Here is a 26,266-nt window from a genome sequence, read left to right on the forward strand (position 1 = left end):
TGGTGGCTCAGGGTGGTTCATGGAGATAGAAGCCTCTGGGGAGGTGCACCTCTGCAGTGACATCATCACCTGTACTGGGTGCAGTGCTAGTGGGAGCGGATCCCACTTGCATCAGGCCAGCAGCATCCAGCAAAGTACAGGGTAGCTCCCCTAGGATGGGCATGGCTCACTGAGTTTCCTAGCTGTCTGACCTTCTTGGTGCAGGCTTGGGGGTTGGGGCATGGGATTATGGCTGTTTGGCCCCTGTTCAGGTTTCAGCTGATGGGGAAACAAGCACAAAGTGGTTTCTTTGAACTGGACCAAAATGGTGGTATGGATTTTTATCTGCACAGTATTTTTAAAATTTCAATCTTTTGAACTGACTCAGGCTGTGAACATTTTCATAAACATTTTGCAGGATGCAAAAAGCATTTCTCACCCAGGTGTAAACATGGGCTTTTCTTATCACAGCAAAGAAAAAAGGATCCTTTGTGGGTCCCAGCATTAGGCCTTTCTGTCCCAACAACTTCAGGTCCCCCTAGTATCAGCTTGTGCTTGAGCAGAAATAAACCTGATTGTGAAGTATAAATCCAGGTGCCTGGGAGAGCTGCCTGGGTGGGGCATGATGGCTTGCAGGGATTGTAAGTGTGTGGGGGTGGATGAAAGCATGAATAGCCCCACCCCACAGCCCAGAGGAAGAGCTGCAATCCAAAGGTGCTGGGGTGGGCGTCAGGCTGAGTGAGCTCTGTGTTGGGAAGACCAAAACACTGAGGCTTCATATTCTTATTTAATGAGTGGCAGGCTATGCGTAGCCTTCCTTGGTGAGGCTTGTGACATCTGGTTCCCTCACATCAAGCCACATCCCTACTCCAGTCACGTCCTGAAGTACCTTCTCAAATCACATCTGTAAATATTTGGGGCTGATGTGGACTTAGCATATTACAGATGTGTGTAGGAGAGGGCTCAGAGAGTACAGAGAAATGTGAGGGAAGATTTGAGTTCCCTTTTTGACAGAACCTATGCTAGAACAGCTCAAAATGCAAAATGTCTTGTCGCAGACTGGGCCTCCTGGGATTACTCCTCAACTGTGTCTGGGAACATTGTCTAGTGCTGAGAGCATGAACAGGAAGCCAGGGCTTCTGGACTCAATCTCCAGCTCTGCCAGACTCCCTCCATGACCTTAGTCAGCCTCAGCCCTGGACCCATCTTATACTGAGCCCTTGTCTGAGAATGCAGGGCATGACATGGGCTGTGGGCTTTGGGAGCCCCAGTGGGAGAGCCCCTTTCACTTCATCAGTGAGTAGAATTGTCTTTGTGGGAAGCAGTGCCAGGGTTGTACTGAACCTTGCCGGGCAATTTGGGGTGGGTGGTACATTTTCTTTCTGCCCCACCTAGCATAATGTCTGTGTAAGCAGCTGCATGTTGTGGTGCTCAGCTCAATTGTGTCCCAAAGCAGGATGGGTCCCCCTGTGGGCTCTGCTTTACACTCCTCTGGGCACTGTGCGGCAGCCCCCATTACCTTTCTTCTAAGAATTGTGAGTACCGTGAGCCCTGTGCATTGCCTAGGACTGCTTGCAGGAAATGCTCAGCTTCTAGGAAGTTGTCCTTCATCATGTTTCAGCCTGCCTGTGTGGCCTTTTGCCCCACTGGGAATTTCCAGCTTTCTGGAATTTTTAAATTGTGGGCATCAATTGGAGATCAGCTTTGTACATGACAGTTGGGGTCCCATACAGGGCAGTAGCTGGGAACTTCCTGTAGGTCCAGGCTGGCCAGTTTCAAGGCTCTCCTATCCCCCATACCCTCCAGTGCTTGGTGCTCCAGGGCACCCTGCCTTTCTGGCCTCCTATTGGGCCAAGGTGGTGTCCCACCCAAATGTGTCAGTCCCTGGCAGGCTGGGACTTGGGCTGTAGCTGCAGACGGGTGGGGCGGCTATTTGCTCACCCTGACATGCTGCTACATGCTGGCCAGGCCCTGTGCAGGAGTGGCAAGGAAGTGCTGCCTCAGGGCTGGGTGCATGGGGGACAGCCAGGGCCTGTATATGCAGCTCTCCTCACAGCTCCGCACACAACCTAAGCAGCTGCTGTTGGCCCACTGGCACCACAGTGTGGTTACCTTGGCTGAGCTAGCCAAGGCCCTGTAATCCTGCAGGATAGCCACACTGAGCATTGCTGAGAGGGAACATGTGGATCCCTAGATGGAAGAGGCCTGGCATGCCTCCCTGTCCAGGGCAAGTCCCTGCTTGGATGTCAGGGTAATGCTGAGCAGTGTGGAGATCAGGGAGGGACAGTGGGATGTGTCAGAGATTCAAATGAGAAGTGCAAAGTCCTGCACTTAAGACAGAACAATCCCATATCCTGCTACAGGCTTGGGACCAACTGGCTAAGCAGCAGCTCTGCGGAAAAGGACCTGGGGGTTACAGTGGACAGTAAACTGGATACAAGTCAGCTGTGTGCCCTTGTTGCCAGTCTAACAGCATACTGGGTTGCACTAGTAGAAGCATTGCCAGTAGATGGAAGGAACTAATTATTTCTCTCTATTCAGTGCTGGTGAGGCCACATCTGAAGTACCAGTTTTGGGCCCCCCACTGTAGAAAGGATGTGGACAAATTGGAGAGTCCAGCGGAGGGTAATGAAAATGGCTAGAGGGCTTGAGTACATGACTTATGAGAGGCTGAGGAAACTGGGTTTATTTAGTCTGCAGAAGAGAAGACTGAGTAGGGATTTGATAGCAGCCTTTAACTACCTTGAAGGGTGGTTCCCAAGAGGATGCAGTTAAGCTATTCTCAGTGGTGGCAGATGACAGAACAAGCAGGAATGGTCTCAAGTTGGAGCAAGGGAGGTTTAGGTTGGATATTAGAAATAACTTGCACCAGGAGGGTGGTGAGGCACTGGAACTGGTTACCTAGAGAGGTGGTGAAATCTCCATTCTTGGAGGTTTTTAAGGCCCAGCTCAACAAACTCCTGGCTGGAATGATGTAGTTGGGGATGGTATTTCTTTGAGACTAGATGACCTCCTGCAGCCCCTTCCAACCCTAATTTTCTATGGTTTTATTATTCTATGATTTCTATCTGTGCCAGGGCAGAGTGTTCTCACGTGGGAGGCGGAGAAAGGCAGGCAAGCAAAGTGTAAAGGAGCAAAAGTTGCAGGGAAGTGGTTGCCACTGCCAGTAGATGAACACTGTGATGTTCTCTGATCATGTCCAAGAGGCCCACAGGAGCAGGATAGGGCTGACACTGAACTTGTGCATGGATGACAAGGCCCCAAGGTCTGTCTTTTTTTCTTTGTTCCACTTTGGCTCAGCAGTGACAAAGCTGCTGCTGGTGGGGTATCAAGCTGCTGCTGGACACATGAGAAGGGTGCAGAGGGTATGTAACAGGTGCTGTCAGGGACAGGAGGGGTGATGTCAGGGCGCAGAAGAATACTTCCAAGACAGCTGATACCTGAGGTGGGGAAGGTGATGTGTTCTCAGAGACAGGAGGGCACTGATGGGGTGTGTGACATTTCCACAGCTGGGGTAACTAACATGCCTCTTTCTTCTCACAGCTGTGCATGAAAGAAGCAGGGGACACACTGCGGGAGCAGATGCAGTGCATGATGCAGACTCTTCATAACCTTAAACGCATGCAAGACCAAGCCCCACAACCAGAGCCTATGGAGCCAGTATCTATTCCTGCCAAGCCTTGCCAGCAGCAGCGTACTGGAATTCGGGCGTCAGACACCTTTGAGGTGGACTCAGCCTGCTGTTTGGAGCTGGCTGGTGAGGAGGAGGAGCGGGCACTACCTGCCTTGTCCCCACCTGCCAGTGAAAGGAGCCTGGAGTTTGACTCGGGTTATTCAGAGGTGTCAGAGGGCACGTGGCATGAGGAGGAGAGACCAGTGCTGCTCAGGAACCCTCTGCCCCCATGTCAGCGGGCACACCGGCTCTCCGCAGGCAACTTCCTCTGTAGCAGCCCCAGCCAGGCCCCCAGTAGAAGGGTCCGGCCCAAATCCACGTCTGATGCCTGCCTAGAGCAGTGGCGGGTTCTGGAACCAGCAGATGCACAGGACTGGACTGTGGCCCTGCTATCACAGAGCCGTAACCGGCAGCCATTAGTGCTGGGGGACAACTGCTTTGCTGATCTGGTGGAGAACTGGATGGACCTGCCTGAAGTGGGTACTGAGAGCTGCCGATTGCAGCCTCCAGAGCCCCCACGCTGGCTAGGAAAGTCCCACGGCTTTCTGCTTAGCCTCTCGGGCAATGTGCGACGCAAGCTAGCCAGTATCTCGCGTCCCAAAAGCCATGAAGCCCCACGGCCTAGTGGACGTGACCCCTCCAGCACCAAGAGGTTTTCCTGCCCCCTTGGTTTTGGCGGGCGGCCCAAGGGGCCCTACCTCCATCAGTCCCACAACAACATTGCCCAGCTGGCCACAGACTTCAACTGCTTCGCTGCCCTCATGAACAGCCGGAGCCGGCAGCCCATCATCTGCAATGACATCATTGGCTACATCTGAGCCCAGCCCAGCTCCTGCTCCACCTCCCCTACCTTGCATTCTTCTAACCAAAGCCTAATTTTTTTTTTTAACACAGTCTGTAAATAAAACCTTTTTTTAATGACAAAGTTGAAGCTGAAGTTCGTAGCTGGAGGTGATGTGGTGCTAGCACTGGCCACAAGGGGCTTGTGTTCTGCTTCCCTGCAGGTGTGGAAACTGTGCTGGGCAAGAAGGTTTGGTGCCAAGTTCTCCTGCAGGCATGGGACCAGCTTCCTCCCATCGACACTACAACAGTTTGTGCTGAGCTTAATTTATACTGCTGCTGCACATGCTGTGTAGTGGGAGGGACCCAGAAGCATATGCTGCCCACAGGCATGATTTGCACACAAACTCACACATACAAAATATGTATACACCCCTGCCCCCCATGCACACGGACTTTCTGAAACAGCATTATTCCCATATGCACACACATTCGCCATAACATCTTCTGTATGTCTGAGTGTTAGAAGTGTAGGTGGCTAGTCCACACCTCACAAGGCAGTGCAGACTGACATGGTGCTTGCTGACACTCCTGCTGATTGTAGTGGCATGATCAACTGCCACTGCTGTCATGGCTATTTTCTGCACCCCCTAGCAAAGGTGGCTACTTCCCTGTTGCCCCTCCTCAGTTACACTACTGCTGAATATGTGCACGCAGACACACAGCCCATACAGATATACATGCATCCACTAACAGAATGCCTCCACACACGCACACACACACAACTAGGTCTGATGTATCACTGTGCACTTACAAGATGTATATACATACACTCCCACAGACATATGCATGTGGACACATGTTCCTACCTACATGTACCCATGTAACAATGCACATATACACATGAAACTATTTGGTTGCCCAGAGCAGTTCATTATGGGAGTGGACCCTGTCCTATGAAATGCCACTGACTGTAAGTTTGTGACACCGCCAGAGCTCTTCAGCAGCTATATTTTTGGCTACACCCAGCCCCCATGGCCAAGACTGCTTGTGTAGGGCAAACTTTTGGAGGTTCCTTTCCCCATATACTGAGATTCTACACTTTCTCCCTGCCTGCCCCTTCTACTCTACACCACAGTTAGACAGGGTCAGCCATCAATGCCTAGAGTAGGCCCTAACCTTTTGGAAAGGATTGGACAGGGCACTCAGAGGGCATAGACAATTCAAGGCATGCTGTTGAGCTGCACAAAGGGCTTCGTGGGCTTAGCAGAGTCTGAGTTCTGACATGGGCAGGCTCCCAACAGCAGCAATCATCACAGGTTTTATTAAGCATTTCTCCTGATGAGGGTGGCATCAGTGCTTTATTACCTATGCAGAAGTGTCCTACCCAAGCCCAGCCATGAAAAGCTGCACAGATACAGAAGAGAGGCTGCCTTGTGTTCTCTGTTCATTTGGCTCCCAGCTGACATAGGAGTTGAAGGAGGAGTGCACTGTACCTACATGAGGCAGACTCCAGTTACAGAGCTCGGCAGAGCTGGAAGTGGATGGGGGGTAAGGTGGTGTCGTCGTCCTCATCTTCACAGATGACTTGCAGCACCAGGACAGGAGGTAGCTGCTGTACTGCATTATTGGCATCACCTCTTACAAGCTGGGTCAGTCTAGTGCAAGGGAAGAAAAAGGGTTAGCATGCCAAGGACAAGGTGAAACTCCAGCCTGGAGGGTGCTGTTCAGTGCACACACTGGCATGGACAGGGCATGCCCCATCCAACCAACTCAACCAGTAGAGCTGGGGCATTAGCTGAAAGACATCAAGCTGTCCCTGGGAATGGTCCCAGCTGCCTTAGCCAAGGACCAGAACTGAGTGCAAAGGACAACTCACTCAAATGCTCTTCCTTGCCTCAGTTTCCCCAGGAACACTGGTTCCCCAGGTACTGCAAAGTGTGATCTATACTTGGGGAGGGGAGGGGGCAGAAAGTGGGGGTGTGATCTGGGTTCCTGAGCTTGCCTTGGAGAAGTCTGTACAGCTTTGAGGTTCAGTGTCCCCATGGCATGCTCAGGGAGTCTGTAACTGCCCCCTCTGGGTTCCCCTCCTGTCTTGGTATATTCAAGGCATTAAGGCTGGCATGCTGTGCATGGTGGCACTAGGGTGCAGCAGTCACAGGGACTCCAACACCTGAAATTGTCTAATAGGGCTCAACAGCCACAGTAGCCACATTCTGACATCATAATGTGGTGTCAATGCCATCCTGGCCACAGCCCAGACTGTCAGCAGAGGACTAGGTCACTGCTTAGCACTGGATGGCTGAGCAGGTAGCCTGCAGAGGCCTGTCCTGAGCTTCTTTCTGGGAAAGCCAGCAGAGCTGGGCTGGGGCCCCAGCTCCAGGCACAGGAAGGATTGACAGCAGGATGTTTATCCTGCAGGGCAGGCAGGCCAGGGCGAGGCTTTGCAGCTGCTAGGATGAGCTTGGCAGCTGGAGCAGCTCAGCCTGGATGGGAGGGGCGCAGGCCATCTCTTCATGGCCTCTTTTGGTGTACATCCACATATACACTGGGCCCAAGAGCTCTGGGGAGCCAGGGAAGGGAATGTAGATGAACATCTGGGTTAAGGAGGAAGAGCCCTGGTGAGCTGTACAAGAAGGGGGCAACTGGAGCTGGAGTCGGAGTCAATTGCTTCAACAAAAGTGGTTGTGCAAGCTGGGGAAGCTGGACACACAAGGGTCGGCATGGTCCCAGGGTGGGGAGGGATGTCACGGTCTGGGTCCCACCATGCCCGCCCTCCCTAGTGTAACAGTGCTGGCAGCCCCTCTAAGCATTTCCATTATCATGGGGAGGGGTTTGGCACAGGTGCTACAAACAGCATGGACCTCTCAGCCCCCTCACCTCCTACTGGCACTACAATGACACAGACAGATTGACAAGGCAGCTCCAGTAACAGCTGCACAGCCAGAGGACCAGTGAGTGGGGCACATTTTGTAAGTATGGGCTGAGAATGCCACCCATTCTTGTGGAGCACAATCCCTTCCACCTTTACCCTGAATTCTGATCTGCAGTCCCTACTGTCCCCGTATCCAGCTCCTGTCATATACACAGCTCTGCCAGTGTCCCTCAATCCTGACACACAACCCTAGCCCTTCTAGATGCATAGAAAGGTACAAATCCTAGAGTCTAGATGGGCTGAGCACACAGCCTACCTCTGGATGAGTTGCTTCTCTTTTTTCTGCTTGCTCCAGAGACTGTGGTAGAGAGTGGCCTGCTCGTGAAGCAGCATGCTCACTGCCAAACCATGAACGCTCTGCAAGACAAGAGTGAGCAGATAAGCTTGTCCTGGGAGCAGGGGCTTTCAGTCACTCACTTTCACTTTTCATGAATCAAAAGAACAAAGCAGAAAGTGGGATAGGAACAGTGTGAACTGAGCATATACCCGTTGCAGGGTGGTCCCACTTGGGAAGGCAATGGTATTGCTCACCAGCCCCTGAAAAATGGTCTGATACCACAGCCTGCAGTACCAGGGCTGGGTGGCAAAGTCCTGGCGCTGCACTTTGTAACCATCTCTAAATGGTGATCACTTCCCCCAACTGCTGCAGAAAAATGAATGTTACTCATCATAATTTTGTGAGGAACTTCTGAAACAGCGTTTGGGGTTTAAATGAAAATCTGAACAATTTCACCAGAAGTTGGAATTTTGGGGGGAAACTGAATTTGACAGGAAGCCATTTGAGGCCCCCAAATGCACAAGTGTATATCCTGTGTGCATGTGCAGCACTGACACCCCCTCATGAGAAGTAGTCTGGTGGATGTGCTCCCCCATCTGTCAGAGTAAGATGGGCACAGAGATCCAGCTCCTCTGAAAGGTGGCAGCCATGTCACAAATCCCCATACAGAAATGGCCAGGATTCTGGAGGGAAAGGCAAGAGTAGGGTGATCCAGTGCAAGAGGGAATCCTTATTCTCAGAACCCCTCTCCAGAGCCAGGCTCCCACCGGCAGGGCAGGAGCAGGCTTCTTCACCTTGAGATGGTCCAGAAGCTCCTGCAGTGTCATCTCCTTTCCATCATCCCTGATCCCTGGCACCGTGAACCGGTCCCAGCAGCTCCACATCTTCTGGCCATACTAAACACAGAAAGTCACAAGGGGAGGGTGACTGCTGGAGCCAGCTTGCTGAGGCTGCCCTTCCCACAAGTCCCCAGGCCAGCTCAGAGTGCCTCAGCACCTAGGAGGGCAGAGGATCTAACAGAAGCCATCCCCCTATCCATCCCAGCTCCTGCTTACTGCCCTGTCTGGTTGATACCCCTCAATACAGCCATGGAATTCCCAAACTGCGCCCAAGAATGCTGGGTCATGGGTCAGCAGAGCCTGGCATGAGGGCAGGGGTGAATGGTACAGCCCCTCTCCTTTAGAAAGAACCAAACTCATCCCAGAATGCAACATCCTCACCAGGCTTGAACTGGCATGCAACCTCTCTGCATCTTCTGCCTGACATTTGCTAGTGACAGCAGGGAGGTGAGGTGAAACCAAAGTAGCTCAACCATGAATACCGCTATCCGTTTCCATGCCAGGATGGTGTCCTGAGTGAGGGTGCACTAGCTTGGCAGCTGTAGGAGGCCATGCCTGGTCTGCTGGACCCTTGCCCTGGGGAGTGGACAGCTATTCTTAATGGACAAAGTCAGCTCAGTACCTATGACCCTGGAACTGGGCATTCAGTGGGGGAGGTAGAGTAGCCCCAACAGGCAACAAGCACAAAGCAAATACTGCATGAATCTCCAACCTCCCCAGCTGTTGTCCTGCAGAGCTAAGATGTTTACCTGCGGAGAGGAAGGTTATGATGCCCTACCTGATGTAGGGACAGCACATCCATACAGGGCTAGAGCTGAGCCTGGGCAAAAAGACTATGGCCCCAATGTGCACATACTCACCCTCAGGCTACGGCACCCTCAAGACTCTTCAGAGCAAGGGCTATTACTGGCTTGCAGGCTGGGCCCTGCTGCTGTCTGTGCTTTGTGCTGGGCAGTGATAGGGAGTGGTTGCAGAGCTTGTGGAAGGGAGGCCAGGTTGAACCAGACCCACACAGGGGCCCATTGAAATACTACTCATCCCAAGCACAATCACCCCCTTCTTCTGCTCAACACTGACTTGCCACGCCCCCAGCCTGTAACCCAGCTGGCTCCTGCCTGGGGCAGCTCTGGCCTCTACAACAAAGGCCCTTCTGAGGAGCTGTCCACCCGCTGGCACAGGATGCAGCACAAGTGGAGAGGCCAGTGACCACACAAAGGGGCAGTGTCCTGGCAGCCCAGGGCTGCTCAGCAGCTGCTGGCTTGTTCAGTTTATTCCAACAGGACTGGCTAACCTCTACCAGCACCCATGCAAACCCAGTTGTTCACAGAGCTATCAGTGGCAGAAAAGGTTGTAGAAGGCCAACAGCATTGCCCATCAGGGTTGGGATGCACATCTGGCCAGAATGGGCAAAACATAAAGAGCACAGACACCTCTGGATGAAGATCCCCATCCTCCCAAACCTCCAGCTGTACTAGGGCTTTGACAGCTCCCAGAGCTGCTCAGCTGAGTCAGTCCACGATATCCCTGGCCCGCAGCACTGTCTCTTTAGCCTTGGTGTGGATCATCTCACAATGTGCCAGCTCAGGGCCTGGCCATGATTCAGATAACAGCAATACTGCACTGATTCCCACATAAGGCTGTTCAGCCAGAGTCAACGTGATTGTCATCCTAAACTGGACCCGTCTCAGACTACCCCCCACATCTACTCCATAGAGTGTTCTCTGCCCTGAAATAAGCCTGCTTCTGTCCCAGAGAAGACCCCCAAGCAGCCCCCACTTTCTGCGCTGGGGTAGGTTCTGTTTCCTACCAGGTCAAAAGAGGAGTAACAAGCATGTCTGCAGCAAAACGCAGCATAATATGCTTGAGGAGGGGGAAAACTGAAGCACAGAGGGATGGGACTTGTTTAAACTGCTAGGACTGATTTGTGCGAGACCTGGAAATGGATCCAGGAGTTTGGAGTGGCAACTGCTGCTCTATCTATTCAGCCTATGGGTCATATAGGTCCCTGTTAGGACAGCTTGTCCCACATCCAGCTTGCCAAGCCAACACAAGACACATTGCTCTTATAAGACCATGTCAGAGCTGCGGCTGAAGCCCTGGGACTTGTAACATGGCCCTCAGCCTTGGCCACGAACACTGGGGAGGCAGCTGGCTGCCTGGAGCTGGGGTGGGCGGGATTAGCTCTCCCTGGAGGCATCCAGCCTTGTGGCCTTTTGGTGCATCTGGCCTCACCATTTTTTTTCACCACATGCTGGGATGGCTTAGAGGGGAGGCAGGGTTTGCCTCAGCCCATTGCTGCCTACCCCTCCCCAGCCCCAGGACTCCCTCTGCTCACCCTCACCACCCTTCACAGGGATAGCAGGACCAGAACCTGGCAGAGACCTCCCAGGGCCTGGGTAGCCCCCCTCCCAGGCCTGACAGGCTTTTCTCACAAGGGTGGCAATGGCCTTTAATGCCTGACTGACTGCCTTAACTTCCCTCCCTATGCTGAGAACTAGCAGTTAACTCTGTCCTTTCCACAGAGCACAGCTTCTACCCTAAACACTCCTCCTGAGCAGGCCTCTTGCCTCTGCTATGCAGAGCTCATCTAAGCTGGGCACTGCCACCTACCTCATTCTCCTCAGCTGATCCAGAGGCTCCACAGAGCTTCCCTGTGCCATCCACATGTAGGGGAGCCATGTCTTGGCTGGATCAGGCCACAAAGCATAGGGGTTGCCCCAACAAAGATCAGGTCTCAGAACGGGGGCTGCACATCGAGCTCCCCCTTTGCAGTCAGTGTCAGCCCCATTGCCCTAGGGCAGCACTGTGGGATGCCGTGTTGCAAACTCTCATGATTTTTGGCATTTTTCTTGAAGTCGATGCTTCGGGAATGTGAAAAACTCAGCTCTTTCATTTTTTATTTATATACATATATAAAACAGTAAGAGTTAAAATAGTAAGAGCTGCACTTCAGTCCTGAAGTGTCAACTTTAAGAACAACGCCAAAAGTCATGAGAGTTGGCAACACTGATATTGTCAGGGGTTGGGCCGGCCAGTCCCAGTGCTGCACTATGGGTTATTGTGCTCCAGGATGTGGGGTGGGTATGGGCTCCGTTTGCTGTTAGTGCCGATCAGCATAGTGGTCGCCCCTGCTGTGAGGAAGAGTCTACATGCCCACTTGGCACAGCCCACATAGCCATGTCAAGCCCTAGGGAGCAGTGATAAACTGCAGCAGGGCTTGAGCTATGAATATTGCTAGAGCTGAAATGGCAGCTCGGAAGGCGTCTTCCCCTCCCCCCCCTTCCTGCCCTGGCCCCAGCCCCCAGCCAATCTGGTTCCAATCAGTGTTTCCTGTGCAGCAGGAAGCCAGGCCTCGCACTCCATAAACCCCCAGACAAAGAGGCTTCTATTGGAACAGACGGTCCCAATTTAAGCTCCCTCCCCCCCACACCCACTCGAGCTCTGGTTTCTCTCTGGCACATCTGCAAGTGTGCAGAGAAAGAGCAGGCCGTCCCTGGGGACTGGCTGTGCATGTCCTGGCCCTGTTGGGCCAGGCCTTGCAGAGAGCGCTGGGCAGGAACCCGGGTGCTGGGGCACAGCCAGCCGAGGGAACAGCACACAGCAGGAGAGGGAGAGGCCAGCTCCTGCACAGAGTGGTGCTGGTGAGGGGTGGCCTGTGGAAGGCCATGGGGATTGGCTCCAGTCCCAGCCATGCCCCAGGCCATCCCCTGCACACCAGAGGGAAGGCCCCACACAGAAACAGAGGGTTCTCCGACAGCCCCTCAGAAAGAGGCGCCCCACAGCCTTGCTGCCCATCCCCCTCTCCCACAACTTCAGAGATGGCCCACTGCCAAGCAGAAGTTAAGTTTACAGCTGCTTTTCATAACCAGCAGTGTAAGACAGCTGGAGTGTGTCCCTCTCCCCTGCATAAACAGCTTTCCCTGCCCCTGACGTCCTGCTTCCTGCATCATCCTGCATGCCCCAACGTGTCCCCTCCACCCTCCCTGTATAACCCCACTCCTCTGCAGCCCTCAGTTTCTCATCACCTCCTAGCTTCCTGCAAGCCCACATCTCCCAGTGCTCCCTGGTTACTGGAAGTTGATTTGGGGAGTTAACAAATCCATGTGCAGGGCCCTTAGCCTTTTTGGCCATGTTTTTCTCAGCTGAGAGCGTCTTTTACCTCAGGGGCTGGTGCATATTCCGTATTCTCTTCACAGAGCCTACCCTGCCCTTCCCAAGTGCCTATTCCTCCCAACCCTGCCTCCCCTAGAAGACAAGATGTCTCGGGGAAGAAGTGGCCCCCTGGCTATCAGAAGGCAGAGAAGAATAGTAAGGAACCAAAAAGAGACAGTGGCTATCTTTGCTGGGGAGAGTTTGTGACCTCTCTCCCATCACTGCCATTGTGAGATGACTGCCACTAAGAGAAGCTGACTCCTTGGTAACAGTCTGCTCTCCCTAACCCTGCTTATTGGACATCTCCATGTGCCCCACAATAGCAGAAAGGGCTGCTCCTGTATCCTCTCCTGTTCCTGTACCTGCACCCTGTGAGCATAGACCCCCAGGAGGGGAAGTGGACAGGGAGAACGAAAAGGACAACAACGCAACTGAACCGGGAGACAGCGATGAAGACAGCAACAGGATCGGCAGCAATGGAAGTGAGTGACAAGAACAGTGAACAAACTGAGAATCTCAGTTTGGCCCTGCATACTAGATACAGGGGTGGGGAGTGCTCATCTGGGTGCAGAGGGGACAGCTGAAACAGTGCAGGGCCCAATCCCACCACTCAGGCTGCAGTCACTCAGAAGAGAGAGCACCCACTGCTGAGCCTTGATTTGACTTCCTGCAACAGCCCCTCCCACCCCCAGCAGCACACTGGGCTTTAGTATTTGCCAGATTGTTGTTCCATACCAAGCTCCAACCTCCCTCCCTATAGGATAGAGGCCCTTTGCACCACTTAGTGTATGCTAGACCAAAGAGGAAATCAGGGCCTGGACTAAGGGACTGCAACTGGGTTAGGGAAGGGCAGCGGGTGGGTGCATGGGGGCACAAGGGAATGGGTGTGCAGTTTCTTAATGTGGTTTAAGGTGTGTCATGAAATGCTTATGCTAGATGATGTGTATATATATTTCCCCCCCTCCACCTCCTTCCCACCAAAAATAAATAAATAAATAAATAAATAAAAATATATATCTGTTTAGTTAGGGTGGGAGCCCCCAGGAGAACAGTCCTTTATCCTCCTGAGCTAGCTGGACACCAGGTTAGGCCAGTGCTGGACACGGCTGACTGAACCTGGGTGTGCACTGGCAGTGTCTTACCCCATGACCCCCCACAGGAATGAGCAAAACTCAAAGTAACATTGGAGCCATGCTTTCCACTGAGAGCCAAGAGCCAGGGGACACCTGTCTCAGGGGCCAAACTCAGCTTTGCTGTAACAATGGAGACATGGCCAGCACCATCAGAATGATAACTTGGATCCACTTCTGGAGCATTATGCCTTGGTTTCTGCTCTGCTGAAGTGGGTGTGGGATTTGTCTTGAATAATTTCCAGCATCTCGTTGCAGGGAAGGACAATAAATTAATCCACTGTGCCTTATCATCACTCTACTTCCCCTCAGCTCCATGGCCTAGGCTCAAGGAACTGATTCTGCTTTGTTCTGGAGTGGGTTTCCCACTCCCTGGGAAACCCACAAAGAGCCAGTGCTGGTAGGCAACTTTGGAAAGGTCAGGATGCCAGAATGCCCATGGCCAAAAGCTTTGGTAGAGAGGGTGTCTGGATGAGCAGGGAGCTCTGGAGCAGAGTCCCCAAGCCAGTTTAGCTCTGGCTCTGGAGCCAGTCCCATGCAGTCTGATGGTCCTGTTGTGCAAGGAGGCTGGGCTGCAACTGAGGATGGGCAGTTTAGCAGGGCTAGGTGGAGAAGGCTGGCTGTCAGCCCAGGCTGTGGGGGCTTGCAGGCTGCAGGAAGGAGTTAAAGCTCTCTGCTGTTTGGCCCTCTGCCCAAGCAGCCACAGGCCTAAGTCCCATTTCCTGTGCCTGACAGCTCCCAGGCAGCCCTGCTCTGCCTCTCTCAGGCTCCCTGTCCCAGGCATCTGCTGCTGAACTCAGCCCTCTTCCGGTCTGCAGAGGGGACTACACCAGGTCAGCAGGCATGCAGCATTCATGCAATAGGGGGGCTGATTTCAGCAAGGGGGTGTCTGTTAATGTGGACAGAAATGAGATATTTGGGCAATGTTCACCCACGTTCCAGAGAGGGGATACTGCTTCGTCACTGTCCCCAACCATAGCTCAGACAGCTGTCCTCAGAGCTGGGATACCTCCAGAGCTGTGGAGGTCACTGCAGTGTCTAGGACATCCTACTCAGAGATGTGCTCTCCTCTTTCATCAGTGCAATATAGGCAGTGCTGCCAAGGACATCTTGACCAACTTGACACTAAAGCCTAAGGCCCACTGAGAAGCAGCTGTGTCCTGACCTAAAGCATGAGAGGAAGTGATCCCATTAGACAAGGGGTGCTCAACCCTTGACCTGAGGGTCATATCTGGTCTGTGGAGCCATGTCACTTGGCCCCTGAGGCTGCCCATGTGTCCAAAAATTTGATTGAAGGGAAACAATGGCTGCTCTACTCATGCTAAATTTCTGGACCCATGGGGAGCCCCACAGGCAGGATAGCATGGCCCTGCATACTAGATATAGGGGTGGGGAGTGCTGATCTGGGTGCAGAGGGGACGGCTGAAACAGTGCAGGGTCCAATCCCACCACTCAGGCCGCAGTCACTCAGAAGAGAGAGCACCCACTGCTGAGCCTTGATTTGACTTCCTGCAACAGCCCCTCCCATCCCCAGCAGCCCACTGGGCTTTAGTATTTGCCAGATTGTTGTTCCATACCAAGCTCCAACCTCCCTCCCTGTAGGATAGAGGCCCTTTGCACCACTTAGTGTATGCTAGACCAAAGAGGAAAGCATGCCCAGAGAGCCCTTTTAGGCATCAGGTCCACCCTACACCATGTCCCCCTGTTGTCCTGGCACGGCTCTTAGGAATGCAGCCTGTGCAGGGACAGATTGAGCCCTTGCCCAAACAGCCCTGTCCTGATGCTGTGGGCAAGAGCAGCCTTGGAAACAAGGGTGCATATAACAGGGCTGGGAGAGTCATACCTTGCAAGTGGAGGCTTGCAGAGGCTGGAAACGGGTAAGCCGGGGCTCTGAGAGCTGCAGGAAGCTGTTACAGTAGGCGCTGAGGTGCTGGTGCCCCCATACCAACTTGAAGAGCTCTAGGCATGCCAGGCCAGCCACTGCCGCTGTTGTGGTGGCAATGGCAGGCACGATCCGGCCAGCAATCCGCTTGCTCTGTGGGCAATTGGGGAAAGCACATCAGCAGCTGCTTCAGGGCTGTGTAAGCTGTGGAAAGTACCTCCCAACCAGGCTCCTCTGCATGGGAATGTAATAGCCCCAATATCCCCAAAGGGATGCTATAGATACATTCCTGCCACAGACTCACTCCTAGGGGCATCATAGATTTTCACCTTGCACTTGTCAGCAGGCGGAATGCCATAGTTCTCAGCTCGTAGGTTGGATGCGACCGTGATAAAATCAATGTGGCAGTTGCTATCATCATCCTGCAGAGAACAGTGAGGGAGAGAGCAGAATGAGAATCCAAAGGTGGTACCAGACCTCCCAAGGACAGGGCTAGGTGGCTGCCTCTCTTGGGACAGCAGAGACCCTCTGGCTGTCAGAAGTGGTCAAGAGCAAGAGGCTAGCACCTCAGTCCCAGTAGTTCCATGGAGAATGGCTGCCAGTCTGGAGAGGGCTGCTTATGGGGCTCCTTTGGAAGGCAGGCTGTGACAGTTCCGACTGACCGTTCCCTCCCAAGCCCTGCCTGATGAGCCAGGCAACAGCATAGCTAGGGACCTCAGATCCCTGCAGGACCACTGCATTGCTGAGAGGGCTTTTGCACCCATTCATGCCAAAACTGACAGACAAGGGTGTGTAAGGGTATGCATGCTGCTCCCCAGAGATTGAGGGAGGGCTGGTGGGGGATCCTACACCTAGTGCTAAGGACTCTGCTCAGCCACAATTGTGCTGGCAGGTCCAGGCCCACCATCAGTTGGAGGACTGTAGGAACCAGCCCAACCACCTGGCTGCAAAGGTGTGGTTAGACATGGGCAGTGACAAACAGCTGTCGGGGAGAGGTAGCATTGATAAAGGAATGCCCTTATGGAACTGCAGGGCCATACTCCCCTTCCATGGAGCTGTACATAGTGCCCTGCCCATGGGAACTTCCTGCAGACCCACTCCCCTGGGAAACCAGCCAGGGCCACAGGCACCAAGACCCAAAACTTGTTGTGCCACTTCCCCACCACAAGCTTCTGTGCCCTGGCAGCTGGGTCTGCCTCCTGAATGGAGAAGCCAGAAGAAAGCCAGTTAGAGAAAAACAGCTCCTGGTACCTTCTCAAAGTGAATTGGTTCCATAAGGTAGGCGGTGCAGAGATTCTTGCTCACCAGCTCATGGCGGAGCTCTGCAAGCTCCTGACGCAGCTTTGCCAAACGACTCTCATCTGTAGGGGAACAGAGCGAGTAAGTAGCAGGATAAGTGACCCTCTTGTTATCTCAGACCCCTCTGGGCAAAGTCAGTGCCACATCACTTTAGGGGATACATAACCCAGAGGCAGAGAGGATACTGGCAAAGGTTCCAGGACTGAGCACCTGTGCCCTTCCATGGACTGGACCAAGGTCTTCTCCACATGGACTCTGCTATCCCTGTGGACATGGGGCGGGGGGCACTGCCTGGGGTGCCTGAGACTTGGGCCAAGTTGGACCAGTGATCACGTCACTGTCCATAAGAAACCAGCCAGCTGGACTTCCCAAAAGGAAGATTCAGTGTGCCTGTTTGACAGCAACACTGGGCAGTGTTTGCATACCCTCACACACCACTGCCTGTCAGTTTTGGCATGAATGAGTGCAAAGGCCCCCTCAGCAATCTGGTGTCCTGCAGGGATCTGAGATTTCTAGCCATGCTGTTGCCTGGCTATTGTCAAGCAGGGCTTGGGAGGAAATGGTCAGAGTCAGGGCTGTCACAGCCTCTGTCTTCCAGAGGAGCCCCCACAAATAGCCGTCTCCAGTGTGCTTGCTGCACACCATTTGTCTGTATATGGGACTGCAAGGGAACCACACCAAAGGCCTAAACAGGAATGAGTCAGGACTGAGGACCCCTTGGAACCAGAACCCACCACTCACCAGGGGCTGAGGGTACAGAAGCTGAGCCACTCTGCTAGGCTGTCAAGGAAGGTACATATGGAAGACTGGTCGTCAATGACTGGGGTCATCAACTAACCCCTACATAGGAAGTGAGGTACTGTCAGTTGTGGTGCATAAGAGGCACTGACACAGATCTGGAACAGCAGGCCTGTGCAAGGCAGCAGGAAGTATTTCAAGCAATGGGCTGTGCTGGGCAGATCTCAAGATCCAGAGCAAGCAACAGACAAGGCTGCCAGGAGTGCCCCCCTCCTTCATACACCCCCAGGACCACCTGTCCAGGGAGCAATGCAGTTATTAGGAAGGGCAGGGCAAGGCAGGGCAGAAACTCCTTACCAGCTGGAGCCGATGTCTCTTGCAATTCCTCATCTGTGACTGGGATCTTCACCCCAGCCTGTGGCTTGAAGGGCAGCAGGGTCGTAGCACACAGGGTCTCCTGGATGGCTGCTGTGTCCCCAGACATCTGTAGCTTGTGCATCTGAGCAAAGAGGCTGGCAGCAGCAATGATGTACTGCATGTGGGTATCCTGCAGGCATGGCCAGACTCAGTGGGACTCTCCTGCTGTCCCGCCAACCCCTACCATCTTTTTCTCCCATCATATGCCCCCACTTATCACAAAATGGAAGAGAGCTCAGGAAGACATTGGGCACTTTTACATATACCCTGGGGGTAGAGAGGCAGTGCTCCAAGAGCTGTTCTAATTAAAGCGCCACAGCATTTTGTGTATTAGCATCCCCATGCTTCAAAATGATGACAGGGAAGCTTGAAATAAAGCTTGTTCAACAAGCTGTAGGCAAAATGCCCCTGCTGCCATTGTGAAGCACAGGAACACTGATATACAAGACATGGGAGGCTGCTGGAGCACAGTAATTGCCACACTCTAGCAGACTCGATTAATTGAGTCTGTAATTGAGTCTGTAATTACAGCACATTAGAGCAGCATCTGTACTTGTGTACAGGCACCCATCTAGTCCAACCTCCTGCTCAAAGAGGGACCATCCCCAACTACATAATTCCAGCCAGGGCTCTGTTGAGCTGGGCCTTTAAAACCTCCAAGGATGGATATTCCACTACCTCTCTAGATAACTGCTTCCAGTGCTTTACCATGCTCCTAGTGAGAGTTTTTGCTAATATCTAACCCTAAACTTCCATTGCTGCAACTTGAGACCATTACTCCTTGTTCTGTCATCTGCCATCACTGAGAATAGCCTAACTGTATCCTCTTGGGAACCACCCTTTAGGTAGTTAAAGGCTGCTATCAAATCCCTACACAGGCTTCTCTTCTGCAGACTAAATAAGCCCAGTTCCCTCAGCCTCTCCTCAGAAGTCATGTGCCCCAGCACCCTCACCATTTTCATTACCTTCAGCTAGACTCTTTCCAACCTGTACACATCCTTTTTGTAGTGCAGAGCCCAAAACTAGACACAGTAACTCCAGACATGGCTTCATCAGTGCTGAACAGAGGGGAATAAGTACTTCCCTCAATCCGCTGGCAATGCTCCTATTAAAGCAACCCAGTATGCTTTTAGTCTTCTGGGCAACACAGGCACACAGCTGACTCATATGCAGTTTATTGTTTACTGTAACCCCCAGGTCCTTTTCTGCAAAGCTGCTGCTTAGCCAGTTAGTCTACCAGCCTGTAGCAGAGCATGGGATTCTTCCATTCTAAGCGCAGGATTTAGCACTTTTCCTTATTTAACCTCATAAGATTCCTTTTGGCCCAATTCTCCAATTTATCTAGGTCACTCTGAATCCTAGCCCTACCCTTCAGTGTATCTACAACTCCACCCACCTTGGTGTTGTCTGTAAACTTGCTGGGTGTACTCTATGCCATCTTCCAAGTCATGGATAAAGATACTGAACAAAACTGGCCCCAGGACCGACCTCTGGGGCATTCCACTTAATACCAGCTGCCAACTAAACATCAAGCCATTGATCACTACCTGTTGAGCCCAACAATCTAGCCAGCTTTCTATTCACCTTACAGTCCATACCAACCTGTATTTCCTCAGCTTCCTTGCATTTCCTGCATCTGCAGAGCCAGTTATCTCATCACAGAAGGCAATCAGGTTGGTCAGACATGACTTGTTCTTGGTGAATGCGTGCTGACTGTTTCTGATCACTTCTCCTCCAAGTGCTTAGAAATGGCTTCCTTGAGGATCTGCTCCATGATTTTTCCAAGGACTAAGGTGAGGCTGGCTGGTCTGTAGTTCTCTAGATCCTCCTTCTTCCCTTTCTTAAAGATGGGCACTATATTTGCCCTTTTCCAATCATCCAGGACCTCTTCTGATTGCCATGAGTTTTCTAAGATAATGGCCAGTGACTCCACAATTACATCAGTCAACTCCTTCAGCATAGTTGGATGCACTGCAACTGGCCCCGTGCATCCAGCTTTTCTAAATAATCCCTAACCAGTTCTTTCATCACCGAGGGCTGCTCACCTTCTCCCCAGATTGTGCTACCCAGTAGTCTGAGAGCTGGCCTTGCCTGTGAAGTCTGAGGTAAAAAAGGAATCAAGTACTTTAGCCTTTTCTTCATCATCTGTTACTAGATTGCCTCACCCATTCAGTAAGGGACCCACACTTCCCTGATCTTCCTCTTGTTGCTAACATACTTGTAGAAACCCTTCTTGTTACCCTTCACGTCCCTTGTTAGCTGTAACTCCAATTGCACTTTGGCTTTTCCTGCATGCCTGAACAATACTCTTATATTTCCCTTTCTAGTCATCCGTCCAAGCTTCTACTTCTTATAAGCTTTTTTGTTTTTAAGCTCACTGAAGAGCTCTCTACTAAGCCAAGCTGGCTGCCTGCCATATTTGCTATTCTTCCTGCACATGGGGGTTTGGTTTGTTCTTGTGCCCTCAGTAACGATTATTTAAAGTACAGCCACCTCTCCTAGACTTCTTTCCCCCTCCCAGGGGATTCTACCCATCAGCTCCCTGAGGGAACCAAAGTCTGCTTCACTAAGTCCAGGGTCCTTACTCTGCTGCTCTCCTCCCTTCTTTTCCTCAGGATCTTGAACTCAATCATCTTGTGGTTGCTGCTGCCCAAGTTGCCATCCACTACTACATTCCCCACCAGTTCTTCCCTGTTTGTGAGCAGCAGGTCAAAAAAGCATGACCCCTAGTTGGTCGCTCCAACACTTGCACCAGGAAGTTGTCTCCAAAGCTCTCCAAAAACTTTCTAAATTGCCTGTGCACTGCTATACTGTCCTCCCAGCATCTCTCAGGATAATTGAAGTCCTTCATGAGAATGAGGGTCTGTGACCTGGAAACTTCCACTAGTTGTCCAAAAAAGCCTCATCTACCTCATCCTCCTGTTCTACAGCAGACACCTACCATGACATCAATATTGTTGCTCTCTCCTCTGTCCTTAACCCAGAGACTTTCAACAGCCATATCTTCAGTTTCATACTGGAGCTCTGAGCAATCATACAGCTTTTACATACAGCGCAACTCATCCTCTTTCCCCTGCCTGTCCTCCCTGAACAGTTTGTAACCATCCATGACTCCAGTTATGTAAGCTATTCAATCAAGTCTCAGTAATTCCAATCACATCGCAGTTCTGTGACTGTGCAAGGACTTCCAATTCTTTCTACTCGTTTCTGAGACTGTGTGTTCACGTACAGATGCCTGAGATAACTAGCCAATTGCCCTTTCTCAGTAAGAATGAGGAGGCCACCCTAGTTGCCCCCTCCTCCTTGTGCTTCCTCTGTCTTCCACTTCCTCACTTACCTCAGGGCCTTAGGCTCCATCCCCGAGTGAACCTAGTTGAAAGCCTTCTTCACTAGGTTAGGGAACCTGTCTGTAAAGATGTTCTTCCTTCTCTTTAAGTGGATCCTGCCTTTTCCTAGCAATCCTTATTCTTGGAACATACTATGGTCGAAGACACCAAATCCCTGCTCAGAACACCATCTTCACAGCCATGCATTGATTCTGCAGGTTATGTCCAGTCCTGCCTGGGCCCTTCCCATTGATTGGAAAGAGAGAAGAGAACACCACCTGTGGCCCTGTCCCCTTCACCCTTGCATCCAAACCCCTGTAGTCACTCTTGATCCGCCCAGGGTCACTCCTGGCAGTATCATTGGTGCCCACATGGATGAGCAACTCGGGGTAGCAGTCAGAAGTCTGGACGAGTCTCAGTAATCTTTCCGTGACATCTTGGATCTGGGCTCCAGGCGAGCAGCTCTCCCAGGACAACAGGTCAGGCCAGCAGACAGATGCCTCCAGCACCCACAGAAGAGTCTCCACCCACCACCACCCACTGCTTCCTCTCCATGGCAGTGGTCTTGATCCTCCCCACCTTGAGGATTCTTGGCCTGGCCTCTTCCACCAATGGAATGCACTCCTCCTCTGTTGTTAGAGCTCCATATCTGTTCTCCAGGCAAACTGCTGCAGGTGGGGACGATGACTTGTTGTTGACAGAGGTCACAAGTTTCCAGCTCCCACCTTCCTAGGAGTCTGTCCTCTCAGAACTGGTTTTCCAGGGAACCAGGCTGCTGCAGAGGCTCCTCCACCCAGGATACAGGTATGGGCACCAACGGGAGAAGTTCTGGCTGCCCATGCCCAGGATAAACAAGACCCCAGGCAGTAGCATAATGGAGAGGGAGGCAAACGGGACAGCTACCTCAGGCACCACTTTTGCATGTGTGTACGTACTACTGCACTGTTGTGATCAGCAACATGGCAGAAAGCACAGCCCCAAGCATTGCATGGCTGCCCAGAACACAGCACTGCCCAGCTACCCATTGATCCCAGGACACCAAGATGCCCTATTGCTAGGAAGGGCAGCTGGGGAAGAGGTAGATTCACATCTGGGGTGCTTGGGGTGAACTCCAGGAGTGGCTGAGCAGTGCAAGAGGCTGTTGAAGAGGGAAGTACTTGGGACACTTGGATCCAGGACAGGCAGAGCTATGGGGGACAGGGTCAGGAACAGCTTCAGTTGGGACCCCAGGGCTGGCTCACTGTGAGATAGGACTACACATGTTCCCCTTGGTTAGAAGCATGAGTAGGGGCTCTGACCAGCTCTTCAAGTGCCCAATGCCAGATGTACCAAAACTGCTGGGATAAGCCCTGAGGTACTGGACACTGATGCCAGATTCCACAGAGGAATGGTGTGCCTGTGCCAGGCTGGGCTGTGACCCACCCAAAGGAGGTGCACACTTGTACTAGCAAATCTTTCTGCAGCTACTTGGGACCCATCCCTCCACACCACTGACACCTATCAAAGTCTTACTCTTGCACACAGCCCCTCACCTCAATGGCTAAACCCCTGGTGTTTGCACACACCATCTTTGCAGCTGCCCTCCCTGTTTCAGTGCACTGTGCGCCATATCTAGATCCTCCCAAAAGGCCCTCCCATGGCATTGCCATAGTTATGGAACCAGTGCTGACTCCCAGCTGCCAGCTTCCACCAAAGGTATTGCCCTATCCTAGGGGCCCAGCTCCGCACTTACATTGTTGCAGTCAAACTCCAGGGGCCTGGGACATTTCCTGGTCCCTGACCAGAAGGGGGTCCCCAAGCTGGTCACCTGTGGACAGGGAAAGCATCAGGCATGTCTGGTCAGGCTCAGCCAAGCAAGGGCTCAGGCTGAGAGCACAGGGACCCACCTAGCCCATGCACAGCTTTGCAAGCATTCCTCCTGATACGTTGGGATATTAACAGGCTAGTGTACCTGGAAGAAGGAAGTGACTCCAGGTCCTGGGAGGGACTCTGGCGTGGAACATATGGACTTGATGAGAGCCTTGAGATTGATGTGGGACGCAAAGGAGTGGGCATGGGTGGGGGAGTCTCCAGACTAGGAGACTGAGTGGTAAGAACTGCGTAGGAGATGCAAGGTGCAGCAAGGCTCCTACGGGCATAATGGGATACAGGGTGTGGGGAGGCTCCCAAGACTGAGATGGGGCACATTTTGGCCCATGATATGGGACACTGCAGGGTGGCTCTTACATGGTCAGGGGGGAAACTGTACAGCAGCTGCTGGATGCTGTTGTGGTAAAGGCTCTCCCAGCGCTGCCGGGCCCAGTACACACAGTCCTGCCAGGCTTGTGGTTTCTCCAGCAGGCTACTGCGCACCAGCTCCAGGACCTCTAGTGCCTCCACACTTGACTGCTGCCCCTCTAGGAAAGTTGAGTCCCTGCAAGACATGGCAGTGTTCAGTACCTCAAGCTCTCACAAACCTTTTCATCTCCACCCTCCCCAACCAGCACCCAAAAAAGTAATGTGGGAAAAGAACATCAGTACCCTGGCAAGGAGTGAAAACTGAGGCTAGAACTCAGAAGCCCTGGGCCACTCTAGGTGAAGGCTGGTGCGACAACCCAGGCCCTGAGAGGCCCAGTGCTGGAGCCCAGGAATCTCACAGCTGCTGGGGTCATCATCAGCAAAAGCTGATGAGAGAACCATGGACAACAAAGGACATGGCCTGTCTGTGCTGTGGCCAGTCCCAGGGCTCTGACTTGTTCACATGAAAGCCATGGAGAACCAAGGTCCTGGTGTGTCCCAGTCCTGCTGGGAGTTGGGGTCATGTCATACCAGTTCCTTGCTTGAAGCAGGATGGAAATGGGAGCCCCCAAACACAGAAGGCACAGGAAGAGCAAGCCCAGCTCTGTGCCCCAAACTCTGCTAGGGTTGAGCCACAGGCCTATTGTCATGCTCACACTCACTGCAGGTATCTGTTGACATTCTCAGCAGGCAGCTTGAAGAGCCCCTCAAACTCATCACGGGCCCACTGGGAGAGAGAAGGGGGTCAGACACAGGGTGGAGGATCCCCACCCCTCAAATTCCAACACCAATCCTCCAAGACCCCCCTACCCATGGTTGAGCCTGTAGTACCAGGGCTGCCAAGATGTGGCAACCTGTAAGCACATTGGTCCCTGATCCTGAAGCCTGGTGCAACCTGTGCAGGTGGAAAGAGCCCTGGAGCTCAACACCCAGACTGTCTGCAACCCTGCTATGGGAATTGTCCATCTTGCACCCTCTCCCAGGACTCGGGGCAGGGGGGCAGGAGCTCCACCCTCAAAAGTCCTCTAATTTGCAATGATACCAAGAGACCCCTTAGCTTAGGCAGGCAGTGACCAATTCAGGGCTGCCAGAGGAACTAACAGGGGACTATGGACTGGATGCTGAGGTAGCCTCCCGCTTTCCTACATAGTCCTTCACAGCCAGATCTCATGCCAAGGTCCCTGTCCTCCCCAGAAGCCCTCCATCCCCTCTGAAGTTCTTCCTGGTAAGGAGTGGTGAGGCCAGTGCATTTCTGAGGGAAGATCAGCAGTGGCTTCCTTCAATACATATGAGTGGTCCTAGCTGCCATGAGAAGGAAAGAAGCAACAGTGGAGGGCAGAGCCAGGGATCCTGAAGCCATGGGGAGCTCTGGAGGGCCAGGGCACTGGGGAGGAGGGGCACAGCCCCACACCAGCAGCTATCCTGGGGAAGTCTAGCATACCTTAGACCAGGGGGTACTTGGGAAGGCTTCAAGGGATATTTGGAGACTGACCACCAGGGTACTCCTCCTTTCTCGACTGGCCACCGGGGGTACACTGACCCAAAAAGGTTGAAAACCCCTGCCTCAGACCAGCATGGGGACTTCGCAGCAAGAATGCACATACGGCAATGGGGCTTCCAGCCAGGAAGCAGCTGGGCCTTGTATCCTGCCTGCAGCCCTGACAGCTCTTTCTCTGCTCTTGTTCCCATTCACTGGCTAAGACCAGGCCCAGTGTATTTCACCTTTCTGAAATACACACAGGCTGAAGCACAGAGGCCCACAGTGGGGCACGCTAGGGAGTACACTCCATGCTGCATGCCCACAAGGACAGTGGGCAGGGGCAGGGTGCCCCTGGATGAAACCACCTCCTACATTAGCCACAGGCCTCTCTGAGGTGATGGCTGTTGAGGGCACCCAACCATTCAGCCACCCTACCAGGGAAGTGGAGATGCTGAAGTCAAGGCTTAATCCAGCTGCCAGGCACTGGTGCCACCCCATGGGGAACAACTATGCTGGGGAGACAAAGTGGGGGGCACTTGGGTCTGTGGAAGGGCCATGGCCAGCATTGAGAAACCACTACATGCTAGGTTGGGTCTTACCTGCAGCGTGTGCTCGATGGAACTGGGGAAGTGACGCAAGGTGCAGACAGGAATGGCCTTCTCCAATGGGTCACTGTGACTGCCGAATGGTTCTGTTAGGTGGGGCACAATGACCTGCACATGTCCCTTAGTACCCTGGGTGCCTGAGTCAAGCAGTGGCTTGAGGTAACGGATGCACTGGCTGTCCACATATGTCCCTGAACAGAGAGGAAAAACTGAGAGGAGACCAACATCTGACACCTTTGGCTCCCCTTGCAGGTATCATACTCCCGTTCCCCCACTCCTCCAGGCAAGCACACTCCATGGGCTGAGGAGGGAGAGGAGGATCCACGCAGTCAACCAAAGACTGCGGCGCTGGTGTCATCATGAAGGCTTTGGTTTCCATGACCACAGCCCGCTCTTTGGCGAGGGAGGCAGCGAGCTGCTGGGAAGAGATGGCCTCCACCTCTCCCCCCTGGGGAGGAGGCTCTTCTCAGCCAGGCT

At 52.9% G+C, this 26,266-nt stretch overlaps 2 protein-coding genes across 5 annotated transcripts in view; one reads left to right on the forward strand and one right to left on the reverse strand.

Annotated features, from left to right (window-relative positions):
* Nucleotides 1-3,233: 3,233 nt before the first annotated feature.
* On the forward strand, nt 3,234-4,577 carry FAM212A (family with sequence similarity 212 member A). The gene has a single exon (XM_019547511.1). It carries the CDS (start codon nt 3,529-3,531, stop codon nt 4,468-4,470), a length of 942 nt encoding a protein of 313 aa, XP_019403056.1. The 5' UTR covers nt 3,234-3,528; the 3' UTR covers nt 4,471-4,577.
* A 1,158-nt stretch (nt 4,578-5,735) lies between these two features.
* The window catches only part of UBA7 (ubiquitin like modifier activating enzyme 7), a 42,691-nt gene continuing 22,160 nt past the window's right edge, over nt 5,736-26,266 (reverse strand). For 2 of the 4 annotated variants that reach the window (XM_019547502.1, XM_019547501.1), the window contains exons 15-25: nt 25,784-25,998; nt 24,367-24,431; nt 23,654-23,840; nt 23,160-23,234; nt 18,042-18,231; nt 16,899-17,008; nt 15,977-16,069; nt 15,609-15,800; nt 8,439-8,540; nt 7,624-7,724; nt 5,736-6,090 (exon numbers count right to left, since the gene is read on the reverse strand). In XM_019547502.1, the coding sequence (XP_019403047.1) occupies nt 5,949-6,090; nt 7,624-7,724; nt 8,439-8,540; nt 15,609-15,800; nt 15,977-16,069; nt 16,899-17,008; nt 18,042-18,231; nt 23,160-23,234; nt 23,654-23,840; nt 24,367-24,431; nt 25,784-25,998 (1,472 nt within the window). In that variant the 3' untranslated portion in view covers nt 5,736-5,948. Of the gene's footprint in view, nt 6,091-7,623; nt 7,725-8,438; nt 8,541-13,659; nt 14,014-15,608; nt 15,801-15,976; nt 16,070-16,898; nt 17,009-18,041; nt 18,232-23,159; nt 23,235-23,653; nt 23,841-24,366; nt 24,432-25,783; nt 25,999-26,266 lie in introns of those variants that run through there. The other 2 variants (XM_019547503.1, XM_019547504.1) reach the window with 2 other exon arrangements.

This window comes from Crocodylus porosus, unplaced genomic scaffold (assembly GCF_001723895.1).
Source record: "Crocodylus porosus isolate Cpor-Errol unplaced genomic scaffold, CroPor_comp1, whole genome shotgun sequence".
Lineage (NCBI taxonomy): Eukaryota > Metazoa > Chordata > Crocodylia > Crocodylidae > Crocodylus > Crocodylus porosus.